At 36.3% G+C, this 23,353-nt stretch overlaps 1 protein-coding gene across 3 annotated transcripts in view; it reads left to right on the forward strand.

Moving 5' to 3' along the window:
* The window catches only part of LOC150108794 (uncharacterized), a 499,758-nt gene that overhangs the window by 376,891 nt on the left and 99,514 nt on the right, over positions 1-23,353 (forward strand). For all 3 annotated transcript variants that reach the window (XM_090403276.1, XM_090403284.1, XM_090403293.1), the window contains exon 13: positions 20,762-20,857. In XM_090403276.1, coding sequence (XP_090259402.1) covers positions 20,762-20,857 — 96 coding nt within the window. The remainder of the gene's footprint in view (positions 1-20,761; positions 20,858-23,353) is intronic.

The raw sequence follows: 23,353 nt of genomic DNA on the forward strand, positions 1-23,353 counted from the left end.
GTTTAAATAAAGATCTATGTAAAAGTTTAGCCTTTTCCCAATGGATCCTATGGTTTGGATTTTCAATTCCGTGTTGAGAGAGGCCAGATTTCTGCGGTTTAAGAAGACGAATGTGGTCTTGATGTTCCGAGATGCGTTTCTGAACAGACCTACCTGTCTGTCCAAAGTAAGATAATTTGCATGAGCATGGAATCTCATAAACACCAGGTAACATCAAGGGTGAGAATTTGTCCTTAGGAGAAGGTAATAAGTTGTAAATTTGGTTGATAGGTTTGTAAGTAGTGGCAAAATTGTATTTCTTCATAATTTTAGAAAGACGTTCTGAGATGCCTTTAACGTAAGGTGTGGGAATCCTATGCACTTCTTCCTGTCTGGTTTGATGTATGCAGAAGTGACTGATGATTTTTTGAATTGTTTTGGGATTATATCCATTTAGGATGGCTGTATTTTTGATAACTTCTAATTCCTGGTTTAAAGCTTCTTCAGAGGAGCAGAATTTGTGTGCTCTGGAAACTAGTGATTTAATAATGCCAGATTTCTGAGATGGATGATGAGCAGAAGAATTGTGAATGTAGCGACCTGAGAATGTAGGCTTGCGAAAGACATGGAACCATCTCCTTTTCTTTGGATGTCTAAATCCAAAAAAGAGATACCCTGTGGAGATTCTTTTTCTAACGTAAAGTTGATGCGATGATGAAGAAGGTTAATTTTATCTAGAAACAGTTGTAATTCAGGTTCGGGATGATTCCAGACTGCAAATACGTCATCGACATATCTTAGCCAAATTTTTGGTTTGGGTTCAAAAGTGAATATTTTTTCCTCAAGGTGTTCTAGAAACAAATTTGCTAGGTTTGGTGATAAAGGTGATAAAGGAGATCCTATTGTAATCATGCGCCCTAACTGTATGTTATTCCTAATTTTGTTTAAATACTGTACTGATGATGTCCTAAGATACTTAGGATGAAATATTTACAATTAAATAATTTTCACTGTAGTTTATACGTGTGTTTCTTCTAATTAGTTTAAATTTAGTATTTGGTTATTATTGCATTGGGTTTTGGTGGCCTCTTTAAATCTGTATATATAGATATTGAATTCAGTGTATGCCATTTCTGTAAGTTGTCATCCTTGATGTTTTTTTATTTATTTATTTTTTTTTTATGCTATGAAAAGGCAACTATGATTTGATAATTTTTTTTGAGACAGATTTTTCGTGGTTGACCTATCTTTCCAAGATTGCAGATTCCATATGCACAAAAAATTTCAGCCTCATACCAAATAGAATTAATACCATAAGATGTACTTCCATTTTCCACCTATACCTTGAATAGGCACTATTCCTTTACAGTCATTAATAAGTTGAGAGAGTATCAACTTATGCTGGTAATCTTTGGATACACAGACACAGACTTGCTCATTGCCTCAAACTCAGGCTTCTTATTTCTGGTTCTCCTTGCATTAGTATACAAAAATAGTATTTCAGGTAAAGTCTATAATTCATGCTCATGTTATTACTTCCTTATACTCCCATATTTTCTCCTACTGATCTCTCTCTCTCTCTGTTCAAGGCCATCCACCCACATTCATTTCTTTGCTCTAGTAGCTGTATGCCCTTGTCCAGACCTTACTCACTCTCTCTCTCTCTCTCATGATAAGACTATTTGACTTATTTCCCTGTTCCTTACTATCATCCATTCACTAACTCTTATACTTTCATCATCATCATCATCATCATCATCATACGTATCAAGGATTTAGGCCTAGTATGGCCTGTTCCGGCCTTATAAGTCATCGTTGAATCGTTTAAGAGGACGTCCTGGTTTTCTTTTTCCTAATGGCTTGTACTTTAAGGCTTGTTTTGGTAATCTTTCTGTTTTCATTCTTTGAACGTGTTCCATCCATCTATGTTTATATTTTTTAATTTTTTCAATTACTGGTTCTTGGTTTAATTCTTTCATAATATCTTCGTTTCTTTTGTGATTAAATAGGGTATACTTTGCAGTTTTTCTCATAAACTTCATTTCTGCTGTTGTTAATCTTTGTTTGTCTTTTTGTTTTATTGTCCAGATTTCGCTTCCATACATTAAGACCGGTAGGGCTAATGTATTGTATACTTTTAGCCTGGTTTGTTTTTGAACTAGGTTTGGTTTAAATATAGAGTTAATTACTCCTGTTATTTTTAAATATTTTGCAATTTTTATGTTTATATCTTTTTCATTTACATAAGTGATCAGACATCCTAGGTAGTTAAATGAATTTACCTGTTCTAAGATCTTATTATCTAATACTATTTTAGTTCTTGCTGGATCTTGTCCTTTAAAGGCCATAGTTTTTGATTTTTCCATTGATATTATCATACCATAATCTTTGGATATCTCATTTAGATTTAAAATAGCTTTCTGTAAGTTATCTTCAGAATTTGTAATTATTATTAGGTCGTCTGCAAAGAGGAGAGTGTTTAAGTTAACTGTAGGTGAAAGTTTAATTCCTTGATGTAAAGTTTTACTCCATTTCATTATTATTTCATTTAAGTAGATATTAAAAAGAGTTGCTGAGAGGGAACATCCCTGTCGGACCCCTTGGTTTATCTCTCTTGTATATGATAGCTCATGATTTAATCTTATTTGTATTTGATTATTTTCATATATACTTGTGACAGCTTTTAGGATATTATTTGGTATTTATCTTTCTTTTAATATGTTAAATAATATGTTTCTTTTAACTTTGTCAAATGCTTTTTCAAAGTCAATAAATGCAATATGTGTTTCTAAATTATATTCTCTTCTTTTCTCTAGTATTAATTTTAGGCAGAAGGCTGGGTCTATACATGATCGTCCTTTTCTAAATCCATTTTGTACCTCTAGAATAAAGTTTTCGGAATATTTCATTAGTTTGTTATTTAAGATTCTGCTGTATATTTTGTAACATGAATTTAGTATACTGATACCTCTATAGTTTTTAGGGTCATCTCTATTACCTTTCTTAAAGATAGGAATCACAATTGCTTTTTTTTCATTCTATTGGGGGGATACCAGTTGAGTAAATTTTATTTAAAAATAATAAGATTCTTCCTTTGAATCTTGTTCCTGCGTATTTATATAGTTCTGAACCTAGCTTATCTTCTCTAGGTGATTTTCCGTTTCTTGTTTCTTTCAGGCTGATTTCTAATTCTTCTTCAGTTATTTCCTTTTCATTTTCGTTAATTGTTTGCCAGTTGTCTTTTTTAAAATATTTGTCTGTCCACAGTTCTGTGTAGTAATTTAGAAATTCTTCTAATTTCAATTCAGTGTTTAATTTTATGTTTTCTTTGGTATCTGCATTTAGGTTTTTCAAAATCTTATATACATTGGGTCTTATTTTATATAAATCATGTTCTAAATTAGAAACAAATTTATTCCATGATTCTCTATGTCTTTTTCTGGCTTCTCTTTTAGCTATGGCTCTTATTCTTTTATATTCTATTTCATCTTCTAATCTTTTACTGCTTAACCATTTGTGATAGGCTTCTTTTTTCTTTTTGATTATTTCTTTGATTGTATCATCCCAGATCTTCAGTTTTTTCTTTTATTGAATTTTTTGGTCTTTCCTAAGCTTTCATTTGCCGATGCATTTAGTATCGTTTTTATATTAAGCCATTCTATTTCTATTTCTTCATTTTGTTTTATTTTATCTAGATACTGGTTAATTCTTTGTTCATATAGCCATTGTACATTTGTGTTATTCAATAGTCTAGTTTTATAAACAAATGTTTCAATTTTTCTTTCTGTTCTTGTTACTTGTAGCCATTTAGGTGGTAATCTTAATTTTATTTTAACAAGGAAGTGGTCACTGCTTATTTCATATCCTCTGTGAACTCTAACATCTAGTGAAAATTTTGATGTCTTTTCATTTAATATGAAGTAATCTAATATTGATTTCCATCCTCTTGCTGCCCAAGTATATTTATGTATGTCTTTATATTTATAGAAGGAATTCATTATTTTTAGGTTATTATAAACTACAAAGTCAATCAATTTTTTACCATATATACTCTTATACTTTATATTACTTAAATAGAGTAACAGAATGTATACGTTTTGTTATGCTGTCCTGTAATAATCAATCTCTCACTCTTGTATCTATCTTCCATCTGCCCCCTTCCATAGCTTGCTTCTCGTTCTCCTGTCTCTCTCTCTCTCTCTGATATATCCATACAATTGTTCCAGATGTTAAACACTACGCCTATTCATAAATTGAAATTTTTGCATCACACAGCTCAGCCATCATGTCATTTACTCTTCCCTACATGGCCTCAGTTATTACTTTGTTTCACCATAAAGTATAAGGCATGCTTTATCACCATAAAGCATGCTCCATTTTATCCAACATACCTGTAGCATTTGAAAAAATCATCCTTTGCAACATCTATTTTATTAATCTCCTCTCCCTCCTCTATCTCTTTCTCTCTGTCTTTTTATATGTACAATTTTATCCTCTTCATTCTCATGAACTGGCATCACTGCAACCATGCCATCATTTTCAGTTTTTGTTAACTCTGGGCAAATTGTTCTCTTTCCTTGGACAATCTTGCATTTCTTGCATACTTTGATACTGTTATACTTTTCCTTCATTGTCACATTGAAAGGTTCCTTCACATTTACATCTGTGTGTATATTTGAAATGCAGAAACAAAAGTTTAACACAAAACTCTGTCCTTGAGCTAAAGTCTTTCAGCTATTTTGAAAAAAAAAAAAAAAAAAAAATGTTTGTTCTGATAGTAACATTGATCAGCTCTGAACAGTGCTACCATTATTACATTTTTGCTAGATGAAATGCCGATTGTGATGTGGCAGAATGAAATACTTAATATAATCCTGATATTCTTAATCAATTGGAACAAACAGAAGATTGCAAAATTCAAATAAAAGTTCTAATTTTTTGGCTAACTTTTTCAGACTACTATAATTTTATTATTATTATTATCATTCAGGACGTCCATGAAGTTGCAACACTCACTGTGGACCCATTCTAAACAACACAGAGTCTGTTGTTAATATTTTTTATTATATGTTGTCAATCCTGATATGATCATCATCATCATCATCAAATTCCTGCCATGTACCCTCAAGGGGTGTACAGGATATGACAGTACTACATGAAAAAATTACATCATTACTAACTTCCTATCTACAATTTTCCTCCAAATCAGTCTGTTACTTGTCAAGACTCCAACATTATCAGATCTTATATTTCTATCGTCTAAGGCACTTTGTACCGTATCAATCCACCTATATCTTGGTCTTCCTCTGGGTCGTTTTCCTGCCAACCTGGCAGAGAACACTTGTTTTGCTAATCTTTCCTCTCCCATTCTATTTAAGTGACCATACCATCTGAGATTAGCTCTGCTAACGCATTTCTGGATGCTGACAATGTCAAGTTCTTTCCTAATATCCTCATTTTTAATATGATATTGCTATTGATGCCATCTGTTCACGCCTCTAATCTTTCTCAGGACTCTCATATCTGCGGTCTCTAGTCTTTGGTCAAGTGTTTTACTTCTGACCCAGCTCTCAGATCCATAAGTTAAAATTGGTTTGAACACAGTCTTGTATACAGCTAATTTAGTGTTCCGACTAATTTCTCTCTTATTCCATATGAATTTATTCAATTGACTTCCCACGATACCAGCTTTCCTGATTCTGTTGTCTATTTCTATATTTAGTTTACCATCTTCAGTAAAAATTGTGCCTAAGTAGCTGAAATGTTTTACTTGTTCCACAGGTTCTCCATTCACAACACAGTTGACATTTTCAATGATTCTGCCTATTTTCATTGTCTTTGTCTTTTTATTGCTGACCTTCATACCATATCTATTACAACAGCTATTCAATTTAGTCAGAGAATCTTGCAGACTTGTAGCGGATTTATTTAGAAGTATAACATCATCCGCATAAAGCAAAGAGCTGACATTAACATCTCCAATTTTGATATCAGGTTTAATACCACATTCCTTCATAATGTGATCCATATAGATAATGAATAACAGAGGGGATAATGTACATCCTTGTCTCACACCAGATTTAACATTAAACCATCTTCCTGTACTTCCTTCAATTCTAACTGCTGACTCACAACTCAAATAAAGACTAAGTATTGCTTGATATAATGCCCCATTCACACCATATAACTGCAGCGTATTGAATAGCTTCTCTCTTGGCACCTTGTCATATGCCTTTTCCAAATCAACAAAACTTAAATACAGATCTTTGTTATATTCCCATGCTTTCTCGACTATTTGTCGTAAAGTGAAGATCTGATCCTGACAGCCTCTATTTGGCCTGAATCCAGCTTGTTCTTCACCAAGCTTTTCTTCCACAATTCTTCTCAACCGTTTCTCAAGTATACTTGCATAGATCTTGCCAGGAACACTCAGTAGGGAAATACCTCTGTAATTCTCACATTCAGTTTTATTTCCCTTTTTATATATGGGTACTATGAGAGCTCTACTCCAATCATCGGGAATTCGTCCCTCTGTCCAGGCTTTCTGAACTATGCAGTGCAGCCACTGTAAGACTCTTATACCACCATACTTCAGCATTTCTGGTCGAATATCATCTACTCCTGCTGCCTTTCCACATTTCAAGCCTTTGATGGCTTTTTCTACTTCAAGTATGGATATGTATTCCTGACTGCATGCCTAGTCAGTGTTTTTTATCACTGTGCTGTCATCACTGCTTGTTTCATTTAGCAGTTTTTCAAAGTAATTACTCCATACTTCAAGGATATCTTTTTCTCCTGTTTTCATTTCACCTTTATCATCTCTAATTCCTTTTACAGCACTCTTTCCTCCATTCCTAAGCTTCTTCAACAACCTCCAGAATATTTTGCCACCTTCTTGATATTTATTTTCTATATTCTTGCCAAAGTCTTCCCATGACTTTTGTTTAGCTAGTTTTACACACTGTTTAGCTTTCTTACATTTGTCTCTGTATTCTGTAAGAGTAAAAGCTGACTTATTTGCCAGGAACTTTTGATATGCTTTCTTCTTTTCCTTCACTGCCTCTTTAACTTCCTGTATCCACCAGGGAGTTCTGATTTTTTTATCTTTGCACACAACCTCACCACATGCCTCTCTGGCAGAATCAATCAGTGTTTCCTTCAGAGTTTGCCACTGAATCTCCAAGGTTTTATTCCTGTTCTCAAACTCTTTCATTTTCTTTTCAATAATATTGCTGTATTTTAGTCTACAGTTTACATCTGAGAGCTGCTGAACTTTTATTCGCTTTAAAACTTTCTTACATGTTATTCTTTTCAATATGAAATTCAATTTTATCCTGCTCAAGACTAAATAGTGATCACTTCCAATTTCAAATCCTCTGTACACTCTGGTGTCCTGCACCAGGGAGAAAACATCGCTATCAACAATAACATAGTCAATGAGACTTTTCTTATTCCTAGCCTCTTCTCTCCATGTGAATTTGTGCACATTTTTATGTTGGAACATGGTGTTAGTAATAACCAGTCCATGTCCTGAGCAGAAATCCAACAGATATTTGCCATTATTATTAGCTTTGCTCTTTTCTCCAAATTTTCCCAAAATATTTTTGTATGTCTCACAATCATTTCCTACTCTACTATTTAGATCCCCAACAAGGACCAACTTTTCCTTTTTCATTGTGTCAGTTGCTTTTTCTAAAGCCTCAAAAAATTCCTCCACTTCTACCTTAGTAGAACCTTCTGTGGGACCATAGGCACAAATAAGTCTCATTGTCCAGTTCCCCATTCTCATATTTGCCCACATTACTCTACTTGAGACTGACTGCCATTCAAGAAGATTAGCCTCGTATTTTGTGTTGAATACTATGGCTACTCCTTCTTTTCCTTGATTGTTATTGCCTGAATATAACATTTTGTATTTATTGCTCAGAAAGAGCTCACCAGTTTTGGTCTTTTTTGTTTCAGTCACCCCTATTATGTCGATCTGGTACTTATCTAATTCCTCAGCTAGCTCCATTTCTTTGCCATTCAGGCTTCTTACGTTGATAGTACCGATCTTTAACTCTGGTGATGTTGAGTTGGGGTTTGTTTTCAGATTTGTTCCAGTAGCTGACTTTTCGCTGTTCGCCCTGGTTCCCTGGCGAAAACAACGGGGGCCTTGTTTAACCGGGCGACGCCCCAGCCGGCATGAAATTTTGTCATGTTGTACCATCATTTTTTATTTTGGTTTAACCAATAAGAATACAATTTGGTCGGCTAAATCCCAAATTGCCAGCCCATCCTCGTTCGTTCAGTATCAAAGTAGATACCCAACAGGGTGCACCACGAGAAGGTGAGGATTGGACATTAGGTCAGAAGCCCTGGTCGGTTCTCCGCATTCCTTTAAAGGCTATGTGGAGGTCTCCTCTCAGTTATACAGCTTTGACCCTTAAGCACCCCTCAATCCTGATATATATAATGTAAATATGTTTTCCCCTAACTTTACAGATTTTATCCCAGACCTATGTATTTGATGTTTCACTATGCAACATACATGAAACTAAGTTTTCTTTTTTATACATTTTATTAACAAAGTGTGTGTATATACAGAGTCTGTCAAAAAATTGTATACACACTTCAGCAAAAGAAAAACCTGTATAAAAATTGTAATACTGAATTTATACAGACATAAAGGGATGAATACAAGTTACCTTTGACTTCTACAATTACACAAGGTGCTCAAAGTGGTTATGATTAGTGTCTAGACACTTATTATTACAGCGAACTACTGCTTGGGCAATGTTGGCCAAAGCATCCAGTGGGGTTGCTGCACATGCCATTTCAATTTCTTTCCAAAGGGTCACCAGTGTAGCTGGTTTTCTATGATACACTACATCCTTTAGAGTTCCCCCATAGGTAGAAGTCCAAGGGTATTAAATCAGGAGAACGTGGGAGGAACTTAACTGCACCTCTTTGTCCTATCCATTGTCTGCAAACTCTCATCAAGGTACGCTTTCACATATCAGTGGTAGTGTGGTGGTATGCCATCTTGTTTGAAGAGAAATTGATCATTCCCATAAAGTGCATGAATGGCAGGTAAAATGGATGTGCATAGCATGTTCTAGGTACACTTGACTAGTAACAGTACCTTCAAAGAAGAATGGTCATATTAAACCCCAGATGACAGTCCGCACCAGACATTGAGCCCTGGTAAATTGACTGCTTTGCCCACATGAACACCCAGATTTATAAATACAATTATGCCAATTCACTGTTCCATTAAGCTTAAATTGTGCTTCACAAACTCCTCATCCTCATATACCATATGTTGAAACCACTCACAATACTGCATTCTTCGATCAGGATCGTCTTCATTCATTGCATATAATAATCTTGGGATATAAACATTCTTAAAGCAGTTAAATTTCCATTTAGCTGCTTTAAGAATGCACTGTATGCTTGCACTGTTAACTCCTTTCTCATGTGCACATTGTGTGGTAGACTTCTGTGGTGAGCGCGTAAACTGTTGAAGTTCAACGACAGTGGAGATGTGAGTTTGCAACACAACCTCCAACACGCCTGACAATTGCACGCATTCATGATAAGCCAAGGAAGCAGGACTTGTCGCTGTGCGAGACCTCCCGGATCTTCCCTTATGCACATCACACACAGTACTGTGGATCTCAAGCTTATCACGAATACATGCAATTGTCAGGCATGTTGGAGGTTGTGTTGCAAACTCACACCTCCATTGTCGTTGAACTTCAACAGCATTCTCAAATTTGAAGTACCACTTTAAAATGGTCTTGTGTTCCTCATGCCATGGCCATTTCATTTGACTGTCCTACCAGTCATGTGCTGATGTTAGTATTCATGTGAGTAACGACATCTTTTGAGAGAACATCATATTACATATCGCTACTGTAATTCGATCGAACTTCGAAAGAAGTCCACAGATGACATCTGTTAAAGTGTGAACACATTTTTTTGATGGACTCTGTATATATATAATTTTTTTTTTATACATTTTATTAACAAAGTGTGTGTGTATATATATATAAACTCAACATATAGAATAAAAGTGTATATTAAGAAAATTAGAGATCTTTCTCCTCACTCACATTCATAACCTTAAAATATTTGGTCTTTTGGTATTAAATACAAGGTATCTGCAGAAGCAGAAGTTAACATATTTTTGTCAGAGACTTCAACAGACATAACAGAAAACTCGGCAATCTTGCTCAGGAAAATCAAAACTCTTGTTCCTCATCAATCCTTAACTTCATTAAGGGAAATAACAGCAACAGATTTCCTGACACACCATCACACAAGAAAATGTCAACTCATACCTGTGTCTTCAATTACTTCACTGAGCATATTAAGTTTCTATTAAAACAGTTACCAAAACATGAATATTGTTTATCTATATGAAATTGGTGAAAAAGAAAAACTGATAGCCTTTGGCTATATGATGATATAAAAGAGCTGAGGCCTTTTCTCTTTCTCTCATGCTATCTGCCTCTGCCTGTCTTTTCTTTCTTCTAATGCTATCAAGGTTCTCTTGTACCCCATACTAACTACTCTAGGCCTATGATGAACAATCCTTTACTTTTTCACCTCAATAAAGGTCGAAACCGGTCTGGGTAGTGACCTTCCCATAATGTATAGCATTATACAGGTCTGCAAGGATATGTGCTTTGCATTATGGGATACTAAAGCTAGTTATGTGAGGTCATTAGCATCTATGACCTCACATAACTAGCTCTTGAACCTTGTATGCTTTCTATTACATGTTGCCCAAGACATTTATAAATCCCTTAAGAATTCCAGATTCCATTCTCTTACTACTGCTACATTCAGTTTCCTCTTCCCAATTTACCACTGCTTATAGTAACACTCCACTCAATATCCTGTCTTACCCACCTCCATCTTATACCATATGCTCTTAAAACTATTAGTGCCACTGCATTTATCCTACTGCATTTGCTCTTCCTATCTTGCCAAAAAATTCTATACCCTGCTATTTCTATTCCTGTCAGTATGTTATCCTCCATCAGCTGTGGCTCACTGATTCCAGTAATCTTTTCATAGGTTGAGGCTATTAGCACCACCGATTCCTATTTATTCCAGAAACTCCAGGCATCATTATAAAGAAATATCGCTGCGGTGTCATTGTTTATATATATATCATTATTCTCTCCAAACTCCTATGGATTTAGCATTACACTGTGTTTTGTCCCCAGATAGTTCTAGTTTCCCTGCACCAACACTCTCACTTGTTCAGAGAACAACTTTCTTTCCAGATTCCTATGTCCTTCTTCATTCAAATACAAGCCATCTATCACATACTTTTCTCATATCACTTTTCTCTCCTCAAATGCACTGCAGGCATCCACATAATCCAAGCATCTCTTTCTACACATTCTTACTGTGATATGGTTAATTACGCTCTTCTCCTCAGCTCTACATTATCATACTTGGGTAACACACTCAATATCTTTCCTCTCTCATTCTTCTGGCATACAACAACCTCAAGAATGAACCTGAAATCTCAATACCCAATTATCGCTGCCTCTGAAGTCATTCGGACCCCCCCCCCCCCATAGCTACACCATCCACTCTTTCACGTCGCTTAAATGCCATACTCATGCCAGTCATTCTTCCAGGTAAACACACTCTTCTGGCATTCTGTCTTGCACCTGTCATGGATCATTGAATCTCCATACATCAAACCTCTTACCACTTCCTTCCTTCCTTCCTTGCTCACCTGCATCTCTCACTTTCTCTCTCCTCTGACACTTGTTCTTCTTGCTCTCCCACTTACCTGCATTCCTGGCTCCTACACTGTCTTGCTTCTCTCATTCAATCTTGTCACTTTGTTCTCCTATTCTCTCTCTTTCTATCCTTCCCATACTTCACCCTGCCCCTCATTCCCTTGGCATCTACTCTTTCTAGTCTCCTGATCTCTTTGTTCACACTTCTTAACTCATTCTACATACCTTCCACTTCTTTCACTGCATCTCTCTCTCTCTCTCCAAGCAACCTACTCTTGCCAGATGCTCACCTTCTGAGTCAACACCAACAACAACACTGTCTTTCAAGCTTACTACATTTCTTGATTTTATATTCTTATTCACATGCTGCTCATGTTCCTCACCGTCGACCACTCTACTCATCTCTCTAGGTCAACATTGACTCATTTCGAGTATAATACTCTCAAAGTCTGTTATGCTAATTTTAGTGTTACTAAGTTCTTTCTATTTTCTACATTTTAAGCAGCTATGCACTCCATGTTCTCTCATCTGCCTCATTTCTAATTGCTGAGATGTAAACATGCTGCAAACACTGCTTACCATAAAAATCCTACTTGTGCTATGTAAAATGTAGTTAAATGTTGATGTTGTAGAAAAATGATGTTAATAAAGCTATCAGACTTGTTAATATATCACCACATATTTTGAAGGAATATTCCAAGGAGTTGGCATCTGCCTTGGAGGAAAAAAAATTAGCTAACACCTTTTATTCCCATATAGGGAGTTGACATACTTGTTTAATATGAGTCTTGCATTGGCTCAAGTTCCAAAGGAGTGGAAGGAAGGCAATATTATGTCACTTCATAAGGGAGGTGACTGAATTCAAGCACCAAATTATAGGCCTATCTGTGTGTCAGTTGTTATGGTTAAAGTGTTGGAGAGGCTGATGAGAACCGGAATCCAGAATTGGGTTACTTATTACAATAAGATGACAGCTTCACTGGACAAAGAAGATGGATAGCCTTTCTAAAATCTAAGTATACTACTTTTTTATACAATGAAACCAGTGATGAATTCATCACTAAAAAACACACATAACAACCACAGTACTCATCATCATCATCATCAAATTCCTGCCACGTACCCTCAAGGGGTGTACAGGATATGATAGTACTACATGAAAAAAAATTACATCATTACTAACTTCCTATCTACAATTTTCCTCCAAATCAGTCTGTTAGTTGTCAAGACTCCTACATTATCAGATCTTATATTTCTATCGTCTAAGGCACTTTGTACCGTATCAATCCACCTATATCTTGGTCTTCCTCTGGGTCGTTTTCCTGCCAACCTGGCAGAGAACATTTGTTTTGCTAATCTTTCCTCGCCCATTCTATTTAAGTGGCCATACCACCTGAGATTAGCTCTGCTAACGCATTCCTGAATGCTGACAATGTCAAGTTCTTTCCTAATATCCTCGTTTTTAATATGATATTGCCATTGATGCCATCTGTTCACACCTATAATCTTTCTCAGGACTCTCATATCTGCAGTCTCTAGTCTTTGGTCAAGTGTTTTACTTCTGACCCAGCTCTCAGATCCATAAGTTAAAACTGGTTTGAACACTATCTTGTATACAGCTAATTTAGTGTTCTGACTAATTTCTCTCTTATTCCATATGAATTTATTCAATTGACTTCCTACCACACCACCTTTGCTGATTCTGTTGTCTATTTCTATATTTAATTTACCATCTTCAGTAAAAATCGTGCTTAAGTAGCTGAAATGTTTTACTTGTTCCACAGGTTCTCCATTCACAACACAGTTGACATTTTCAATGATTCTGCCTATTTTCATTGTCTTTGTCTTTTTATTGCTGACCTTCATACCATATCTATTACAACAGTTATTCAATTTAGTCAGAGAATCTTGCAGACTTGTAGCGGATTTATTTAGAAGTATAACATCATCTGCATAAAGCAAAGAGCTGACATTAACATCTCCAATTTTGATATCATGTTTAATACCGCTTTCCTTCATAATGTGATCCATATAGATAATGAATAACAGAGGGGATAATGTACATCCTTGTCTGACACCAGATTTAACATTAAACCATATTCCTGTACTTCCTTCAATTCTAACTGCTGACTTACAACTCAAATAAAGACTAAGTATTGCTTGATATATTGCTTGGGGTGCTTAAGGGTCAAAGCTGTATAACTGAGAGGAGACCTCCACATAGCCTTTAAAGGAATGCGGAGAACCGACCAGGGCTTCTGACCTAATGTCCAATCCTCACCTTCTCGTGGTGCACCCTGTTGGGTATCTACTTTGATACTGAACGAACGAGGATGGGCTGGCAATTTGGGATTTAGCCGACCAAATTGTATTCTTATTGGTTAAACCAAAATAAAAAATGATGGTACAACATGACAAAATTTCATGCCGGCTGGGGCGTCGCCCGGTTAAACAAGGCCCCCGTTGTTTTCGCCAGGGAACCAAGGCGAACAGCGAAAAGTCAGCTACTGGAACAAATCTGAAAACAAACCCCAACTCAACATCACCAGAGTTAAAGATCGGTACTATCAATGTAAGAAGCCTGAATGGCAAAGAAATGGAGCTAGCTGAGGAATTAGATAAGTACCAGATCGACATAATAGGGGTGACTGAAACAAAAAAGACCAAAACTGGTGAGCTCTTTCTGAGCAATAAATACAAAATGTTATATTCAGGCAATGACAATCAAGGAAAAGAAGGAGTAGCCATAGTATTCAACACAAAATACGAGGCTAACCTTCTTGAATGGCAGTCAGTCTCAAGTAGAGTAATGTGGGCAAATATGAGAATGGGGAACTGGACAATGAGACTTATTTGTGCCTATGGTCCCACAGAAGGTTCTACTAAGGTAGAAGTGGAGGAATTTTTTGAGGCTTTAGAAAAAGCAACTGACACAATGAAAAATGAAAAGTTGATCCTTGTTGGGGATCTAAATAGCAGAGTGGGAAATGATTGTCAGACATATAAAAATATATTGGAAAAATTTGGAGAAAAGAGCAAAGCTAATAATAATGGCAAATATCTGTTGGATTTCAGCTCAGGATATGGACTGGTTATTACTAACACCATATTCCAACATAAAAATGTGCACAAATTCACATGGAGAGAAGAGGCTAGGAATAAGAAAAGTCTCATTGACTATGTTATTGTTGATAGTGATGTTTTCTCCCTTGTGCAGGACACCAGAGTGTACAGAGGATTTGAAATTGGAAGTGATCACTATTTAGTCTTGAGCAGGATAAAATTGAATTTCATATTGAAAAGAATAACATGTAAGAAAGTTTTAAAGCGAATAAAAGTTGAGCAGCTCTCAGATGTGAACTGTAGACTAAAATACAGAAATATTATTGAAAAGAAAATGAAAGAGTTTGAGAACAGGAATCAAACCTTGGAGATTCAGTGGCAAACTCTGAAGGAAACATTGATTGATTCTGCCAGAGAGGCATGTGGTGAGGTTGTGTGCAAAGATAAAAAAATCAGAACTCCCTGGTGGACACAGGAAGTTAAAGAGGCGGTGAAGGAAAAGAAGAAAGCATATCAAAAGTTCCTGGCAAATAAGTCAGCTTTTACTCTTACAGAATACAGAGACAAATGTAAGAAAGCTAAACAGTGTGTAAAACTAGCTAAACAAAAGTCATGGGAGGACTTTGGCAAGAATATAGAAAATAAATATCAAGAAGGTGGCAAAATATTCTGGAGGTTGTTGAACAAGCTTAGGAATGGAGGAAAGAGTGCTGTAAAAGGAATTAGAGATGATAAAGGTGAAATGAAAACAGGAGAAAAAGATATCCTTGAAGTATGGAGTAATTACTTTGAAAAACTGCTAAATGATACAAGCAGTGATGACAGCACAGTGATAAAAAACACTGACCAGGCATGCAGTCAGGAATACATATCCATACTTGAAGTAGAAAAAGCCATCAAAGGCTTGAAATGTGGAAAGGCAGCAGGAGTAGATGATATTCGACCAGAAATGCTGAAGTATGGTGGTATAAGAGTCTTTCAGTGGCTGCACTGCATAGTTCAGAAAGCCTGGACAGAGGGACGAATTCCCGATGATTGGAGTAGAGCTCTCATAGTACCCATATATAAAAAGGGAAATGAAACTGAATGTGAGAATTACAGAGGTATTTCCCTACTGAGTGTTCCTGGCAAGATCTATGCAAGTATACTTGAGAAACGGTTGAGAAGAATTGTGGAAGAAAAGCTTGGTGAAGAACAAGCTGGATTCAAGCCAAATAGAGGCTGTCAGGATCAGATCTTCACTTTACGACAAATAGTCGAGAAAGCATGGGAATATAACAAAGATCTGTATTTAAGTTTTGTCGATTTGGAAAAGGCATATGACAAGGTGCCAAGAGAGAAGCTATTCAATACTCTGCAGTTATATGGTGTGAATGGGGCATTATATCAAGCAATACTTAGTCTTTATTTGAGTTGTGAGTCAGCAGTTAGAATTGAAGGAAGTACAGGAAGATGGTTTAATGTTAAATCTGGTGTGAGACAAGTATGTACATTATCCCCTCTGTTATTCATTATCTATATGGATCACATTATGAAGGAATGTGGTATTAAACCTGATATCAAAATTGGAGATGTTAATGTCAGCTCTTTGCTTTATGCGGATGATGTTATACTTCTAAATAAATCTGCTACAAGTCTGCAAGATTCTCTGACTAAATTGAATAGCTGTTGTAATAGATATGGTATGAAGGTCAGCAATAAAAAGACAAAGACAATGAAAATAGGCAGAATCATTGAAATTGTCAACAGTGTTGTGAATGGAGAACCTGTGGAACAAGTAAAACATTTCAGCTACTTAGGCACAATTTTTACTGAAGATGGTAAACTAAATATAGAAATAGACAACAGAATCAGCAAAGCTGGTATCGTGGGTAGTCAATTGAATAAATTCATATGGAATAAGAAAGAAATTAGTCGGAACACTAAATTAGCTGTATACAAGACTGTGTTCAAACCAATTTTAACTTATGGATCTGAGAGCTGGGTCAGAAGTAAAACACTTGACCAAAGACTAGAGATCGCAGATATGAGAGTCCTGAGAAAGATTAGAGGCGTGAACAGATGGCATCAATGGCAATATCATATTAAAAATGAGGATATTAGGAAAGAACTTGACATTGTCAGCATCCAGGAATGCGTTAGCAGAGCTAATCTCAGATGGTATGGTCACTTAAATAGAATGGGAGAGGAAAGATTAGCAAAACAAGTGTTCTTTGCCAGGTTGGCAGGAAAACGACCCAGAGGAAGACCAAGATATAGGTGGATTGATACGGTACAAAGTGCCTTAGACGATAGAAATATAAGATCTGATAATGTTGGTGTCTTGACAAGTAACAGACTGATTTGGAGGAAAATTGTAGATAGGAAGTTAGTAATGATATAATTTTTTCATGTAGTACTGTCATATCCTGTACACCCCTTGAGGGTACATGGCAGGAATTTGATGATGATGATGATGATGATGACTCACAACTCAAATAAAGACTAAGTATTGCTTGATATAATGCCCCATTGACACCATATAACTGCAGTGTATTGAATAGCTTCTCTCTTGGCACCTTGTCATATGCCTTTTCCAAATCGACAAAACTTAAATACAGATCTTTGTTATATTCCCATGCTTTCTCGACTATTTGTCGTAAAGTGAAGATCTGATCCTGACAGCCTCTATCTGGCCTGAATCCAGCTTGTTCTTCACCAAGCTTTTCTTCCACAATTTTTCTCAACCGTTTCTCAAGTATACTTGCATAGATCTTGCCAGGAACACTCAGTAGGGAAATACCTCTGTAATTCTCACATTCAATTTTATTTCCCTTTTTATATATAGGTACTATTAGAGCTCTACTCCAATCATTGGGAATTCGTCCCTCTGTCCAGGCTTTCTGAACTATGCAGTGCAGCCACTGTAAGACTTTTATACCACCATACTTCAGCATTTCTGGTCGAATATCATCTACTCCTGCTGCCTTTCCACATTTTAAGCCTTTGATTACTTTTTCTACTTCAAGTATGAATATGTGTTCCTGACTGCATGCCTGGTCAGGAACACATTTTTCATTTAGCAGTTTTTCAAAGTAATTACTCCATACTTCAAGGATATCTTTTTCTCCCGTTTTCATGTCACCTTTATCATCTCTAACTCCTTTTACAGCACTCTTTCCTCCATTCCTAAGCTTCTTCAACAAGCACCAGAATATTTTGCCACTTCCTTATATTTATTTTTTATGTTCTTGCCAAAGTCCTCCCATGACTTTTGTTTAGCTAGTTTTACACACTGTTTAGCTTTCTTACACTTGTCTCTGTATTCTCTAAGAGCTGACTTATTTGCCAGGAACTTTTGATATGCTTTCTTCTTTGGTTGATGGGTTTGTAAGTAGTGGCAAAATTGTATTTCTTCATAATTTTTGAAAGACATTCGGAGATGCCTTTTGACGTAAGGAATGCGAATCCTATGGACTTTTTCTTATCTAGGTTGATGTGTGGTGAAGTGATTGATGATTTTTTGAGTTGTTTTAAGATTATATCCATTTAGTATGGCTATATTTTTGATTATTTCTAGTTCTTGATTTAGAGATTCTTCAGAGGAGCAGAATTTGTGTGCTCTGGTAACTAGTGATTTAATGATGCCAAATTTCTGAAATTGATGATGAGCGGAAGAATTGTGAATGTACCGACCTGAAAATGTAGACTTGCGATAGATAGACATGGTGATGCAACCATCTTCTTTTCTTTGAATGTGTAAATCCAGAAAGGAGATACCCTGTGGAGATTCTTTTTCTAGTGTAAAGTTGATGCGAGGGTGAAGAAGGTTTATTTTATCTAGAAACAGGTGTAATTAATGTTTGGGATGATTCCAGACTGCAAAAACGTCGTCGACATATCGTAGCCAAATTCAATTTTGCCACTACTTACAAACCCATCAACCAAAGAAGAAAGCATATCAAAAGTTCCTGGCAAATAAGTCAGCTCTTAGAGAATACAGAGACAAGTGTAAGAAAGCTAAACAGTGTGTAAAACTAGCTAAACAAAAGTCATGGGAGGACTTTGGCAAGAACATAAAAAATAAATATGGGTTCAAAAATAAATATGGTTTGGGTTCAAAAGTGAAAATTTTTTCTTCCAAGGATTTTAGAAACAGGTTTGCTAAGTTTGGCGATAAAGGAGACCCCCATTGCTTTTCCTTCTTCTTGCTTGTAAATTTTACCTTTCCAAATGAAGTAACCGGATGTGATAACAAATTTGAATAATTCAACTATATCAGATGGAAATTTTTGAGTTTTGGGGAATGTTAGTGAAGAAGATGACAATGTCGAAGTTAATTAAAAAGTCAGTTTTTAACAGTTGAATGTTTTTTATTTTTGCGTGAAACTCTGTGGAATTTTTGATTGAAGAGGCTGAGTAGCCTATGTGAGGACGGAGAAGGTTTAATAAGAATCTTGATAACTTTTTTGTAAGTCAGGCTGCTAATAGAATCTAAGACGGGTCTGAGTGGAACATTAAGCTTGTGAAGCTTAGGTAAGCCATAAATTCTAGGAGGTCTAGCATGGTATGTCTTGAGTTTTTAATTGTTTCTTCATCTAAAGAATTAATGAACATCAGTATTATATCGAATACATGAAACCTCAAAAGTCTGGTCTGGCACAACATAGTATTGACACTAAACAAAATATCCGGTGGATAAAGCTCATTTTCTCCATAGATGCAAGTTTAAATATGAATGCCTTTTCAAAGAAAATTGCAAAGCCCTTTTACATTGGCCAAATCTGAATCAAAATGATTGTCTCTCTCTCTCTCTCCCTCCCAAAGTTTGGGAGATTCTTATCTTATGTAACCATCAAAAGAATAGTTTTTAAGAATAATTTTACTAATATTTTTTATTAATATTAATTTCTAGCATGTGGCAACAGTTTTTAATTGGTAATTCACTAACTGTTGTTATTATTATTATTAACTAGTATGGCTCCTCCTCCCTGGCACCTACAGTGCCCCCCCCCCCCATGTTCCGGACTGGTTCTCCTTGAATTCTGATGACTCGAATTTTGAAGAATCGACAGTCAGAGTAGCCCCTGAGTGTCTAGTCTTCAAAAGGGGGGGGGGGGCTCTAGCGCCTACTGCACCCAAACCCTCAAGTTCCAGACTGGTAGACCAGTTCTCCTTGAATTCTGATGACTCGAAAAGGGGGGGTCCACCCCTGGCGCCTAGGGTGCCAACCCCTTGAGTTCCGGACTGGTAGGCCGGTTCTCCTTGAATTTTGAAAACTCGATAGGGGGTTTCTTCCTCCTCCCCCCGGCACCTGCGGCGCACAATCCCTCTGAGTTCCAGACTGGTAGGCCGGTTCTCCTTCAATTCTGATGACTCGAATTTTGAAGACTCGACACTCAGGGTAGCCTTGAGTTTCAAAACGTTTCAAATAACTTGACAAAAAACGTGACACAAAAACATTACAAAGAAAGGCTTATCATTTTATATTATAGAGTAGATTATTATTATTATTATGTGACACCTCCAGGGAGTCCAAGGACTCATTGAGGGAGAGTGTGCCAACAGCATCGAACAATTTAACCCTTCCAACTGCTAACCACGCTCAAACTTGCTTAACTTTTTGTGTGAGCCATTAATAGCAGAGGCTCCACCAATCAACCAACCTTTGCTGGTTATGTACTTTGTATTTCGTTCCTTTGAATTGCATGTTGTCTACATGATGTACTGTTAATTTCAGTACAAAATATCAAAATATTCTGTACAATACTTTTATTTCATTAAAGTTAATTACTGTGATTATTGTGTGATTTATTATTTATAGTTATGCCACAGGTACCTTTAAAGATTAATGTCAAGGATTGTGTTCTCATAAGCTCTCTGGTCAATTTTTCAAAGCTTTTAACATTTCTAATTTCTATCCATTTTACATAACTGAAATGAAGTCTCTTGACTCTTCTTTTTTATAGTATATTGTAAAATTTTTCTAGGTTTGGGAGCAGAGTTATCAAATGATAGAATCAGCTGTCAGAAACCGTGCAGAAACAGAACTACAGGATTTACAAACAAATCAGTATTGCATACAGGTAATTTCTGTATTAATATGAAATATGGCTTTATACTGAAAGCATGAGTAATTAACTTGTTGCATTAATTCAACTAAAAATATGTCATAGCAATAGTTTACACACACACACACACACACACACACACGAGGTGCGACAGTTAAATTATCAGAATGGCTTCACACTACTGTATGTATGGACTGTCAGGCAGAGCCATATGACTGTGCATGTGTGAGCACATCCATGCTATTGCCTTGAGTCATATTAAAACAACGAAGCCAGTAGTTGACAGTCTGTGTTAGAGTTTGCAAACTCAAGTTTGTGGCTTTTAGCAAAAAATAAAAAAGTGAGTGAATACAATTTAGAACAGTGCATTAACATCAACTCTTGTGCAAAGTTAGACAAAAGTTCATGTGAAATTAAACATGCAAAAATGTGGAAAGAGTGCAGAAATTATATGTATACGATTAATGGCAGAAGAATTAAATTTAGCAATTCAGAATTGAAAAAGAAATTTGAACTTTGATCAGAATTAGATCATCCATCCTGACAGTGCATCTATGATGCACTGGAGTCCAAATGCACTGCTTCGTGGAGTCCAAAGACTTATGACAGGAGACCCAAACTATCCAAACAATCTATCATACTTCTCTGTGAATCCAATAACAGACAAAGTACTTACAACTGACTCTGGCAAGCCATTACACTCATGCACAACTCTCCAAGCAAAAATTATAGTCCTCATGCCCCTACTAACCAAACCTTTATTCATCTTCCAGGGATGATCCCTTGTTCTGGCCCCTCCAGCCAAGTGCTGAAACATTTCCTCTGCATCAATCCTATAAACCCTTTAAGCAACCTAAATGTTTCTATCATATCTCCTCTTTTTCTCCTATCAGCCAACGTCTGTAATCCACACACCCTCAGTCTATCTTCATAGGGAATATTCCACAGACCACTCACCATCTCGGTCACTTGCCTCTGAATTTTCCCCACCTCTTCCTCATCCCCAAGAAACCCAGGAGACCAGACTTCAGCACAATAATCCAGATGTGGATATATCAAGCCATATTAAAAAGAATAACAACTTTCTTATTTCTATTTGATACCGTGTTCTTCAATAGCCAAGTAATCTTATGGGCTACATTGACAATATGTCCTCTAAAGCCTGCCTGGTTGGCCGAGTGTTTAGCATGTCCGCTCTCCTGCCAAAAGTCTGGGTTCGAATCCTGCCGTGGGCATGGATGTTTGTGACTGTCTGTGAAAATACTAGTTGGCACTGGTGGTCGTTGGTAAATGGCGTTGGTTTAGATGAAGATGGTTGCTGTTGGTGGAGACAGGGAATTGTAAAGTAGATACCCTCCCTCGATGAGTCTTTCGACTCCCTGGAGGTGTTATGTAATAATAATCTGTTCCCACATTAGTGTGGGAACAGAGGTGAATGAATTGGAGATGAAAGCAGCAAATCCTTGCAAAGTTGTCATTCAGTAATTCAACTATTTACTCCGCTTCTGTCTTCTCATGACCATCATCACTCATTAAGATTAATCTTCCATATAGTCATTTTTCCTCTTACTTGCCACATAATGAAAGAATTCTTTGGGATTTCCTTTGGCCTGCTCGACTATATTCTTCTCATTTCTCTCTCTCTCTCTCTCTCTCTCTCTCTTTGTAATAATGACTGAACACATGCAGAAAGTCACAAGACAATTAACACAGCAATGCCATGTGAGGGCAACTGATTATGAAAAAGTAGTAATGTGTTAATGTCATCATCATCGTTGTCATCAAGTTCCTGATATGTACCCTCAGGGGATGTGCAGGATAATTATGATAGTACTACATGAAAAAGTTACAACATTGCTAACTTCTGATCAATAATTTTCCTCCAAATTAATCTTTTGTCTGTCAAGACTCCAATATTATCAGATCTTATATTTCTGTCTTTTAAGGTACTTTTTGCCAAGATGTAGATGGATTTATCAATCCATCTACAGCTTGGACTTCCTTTGGGTCTTTTAACTTCCAACCTGGCAAGGAACACTTGTTTTGCTAATTTTCCTCTCCAATTCTGTTTAAGTGACCATTAACACCTGAGATTACCTCTACAAACACATTCCTGAATGCTAACAATGGTGAGTTCTTTCCTAATATCCTCATTTTTGATGTGATACTGCCATTGATTCCATCTGTTTACTCCACTAATCTTTTTCAAAACTCTCATATCAGAGGTCTCTAGTCTTTATCAAAAAATAAAATAAATAATAAATAAATAAATAAAACACTTGATAGTGTTTTATTTATTCCTAAATAGCTGAAATGTTTTACTTGTTGTATAGGTTCGCCATTGAGGATACAGTTGATGTTTTCATTGATTCTGCCTGTTTTCATTGTCTTTGTCTTTTTATTGCCAATTTTCATACTAAATCTATTACAACAGTTATTCAGTTTAGTCAGGGAATCTTGCAGACTTGTAGTGGATTTGTCAGAAGTATAAGATTTAATACCACCTCCCTT

This window comes from Typopeltis vanoorti, chromosome 2, assembly GCF_054136105.1.
Source record: "Typopeltis vanoorti isolate ZY-2024b chromosome 2, IOZ_Tvanoo_1.0, whole genome shotgun sequence".
NCBI lineage: Eukaryota > Metazoa > Arthropoda > Arachnida > Uropygi > Thelyphonidae > Typopeltis > Typopeltis vanoorti.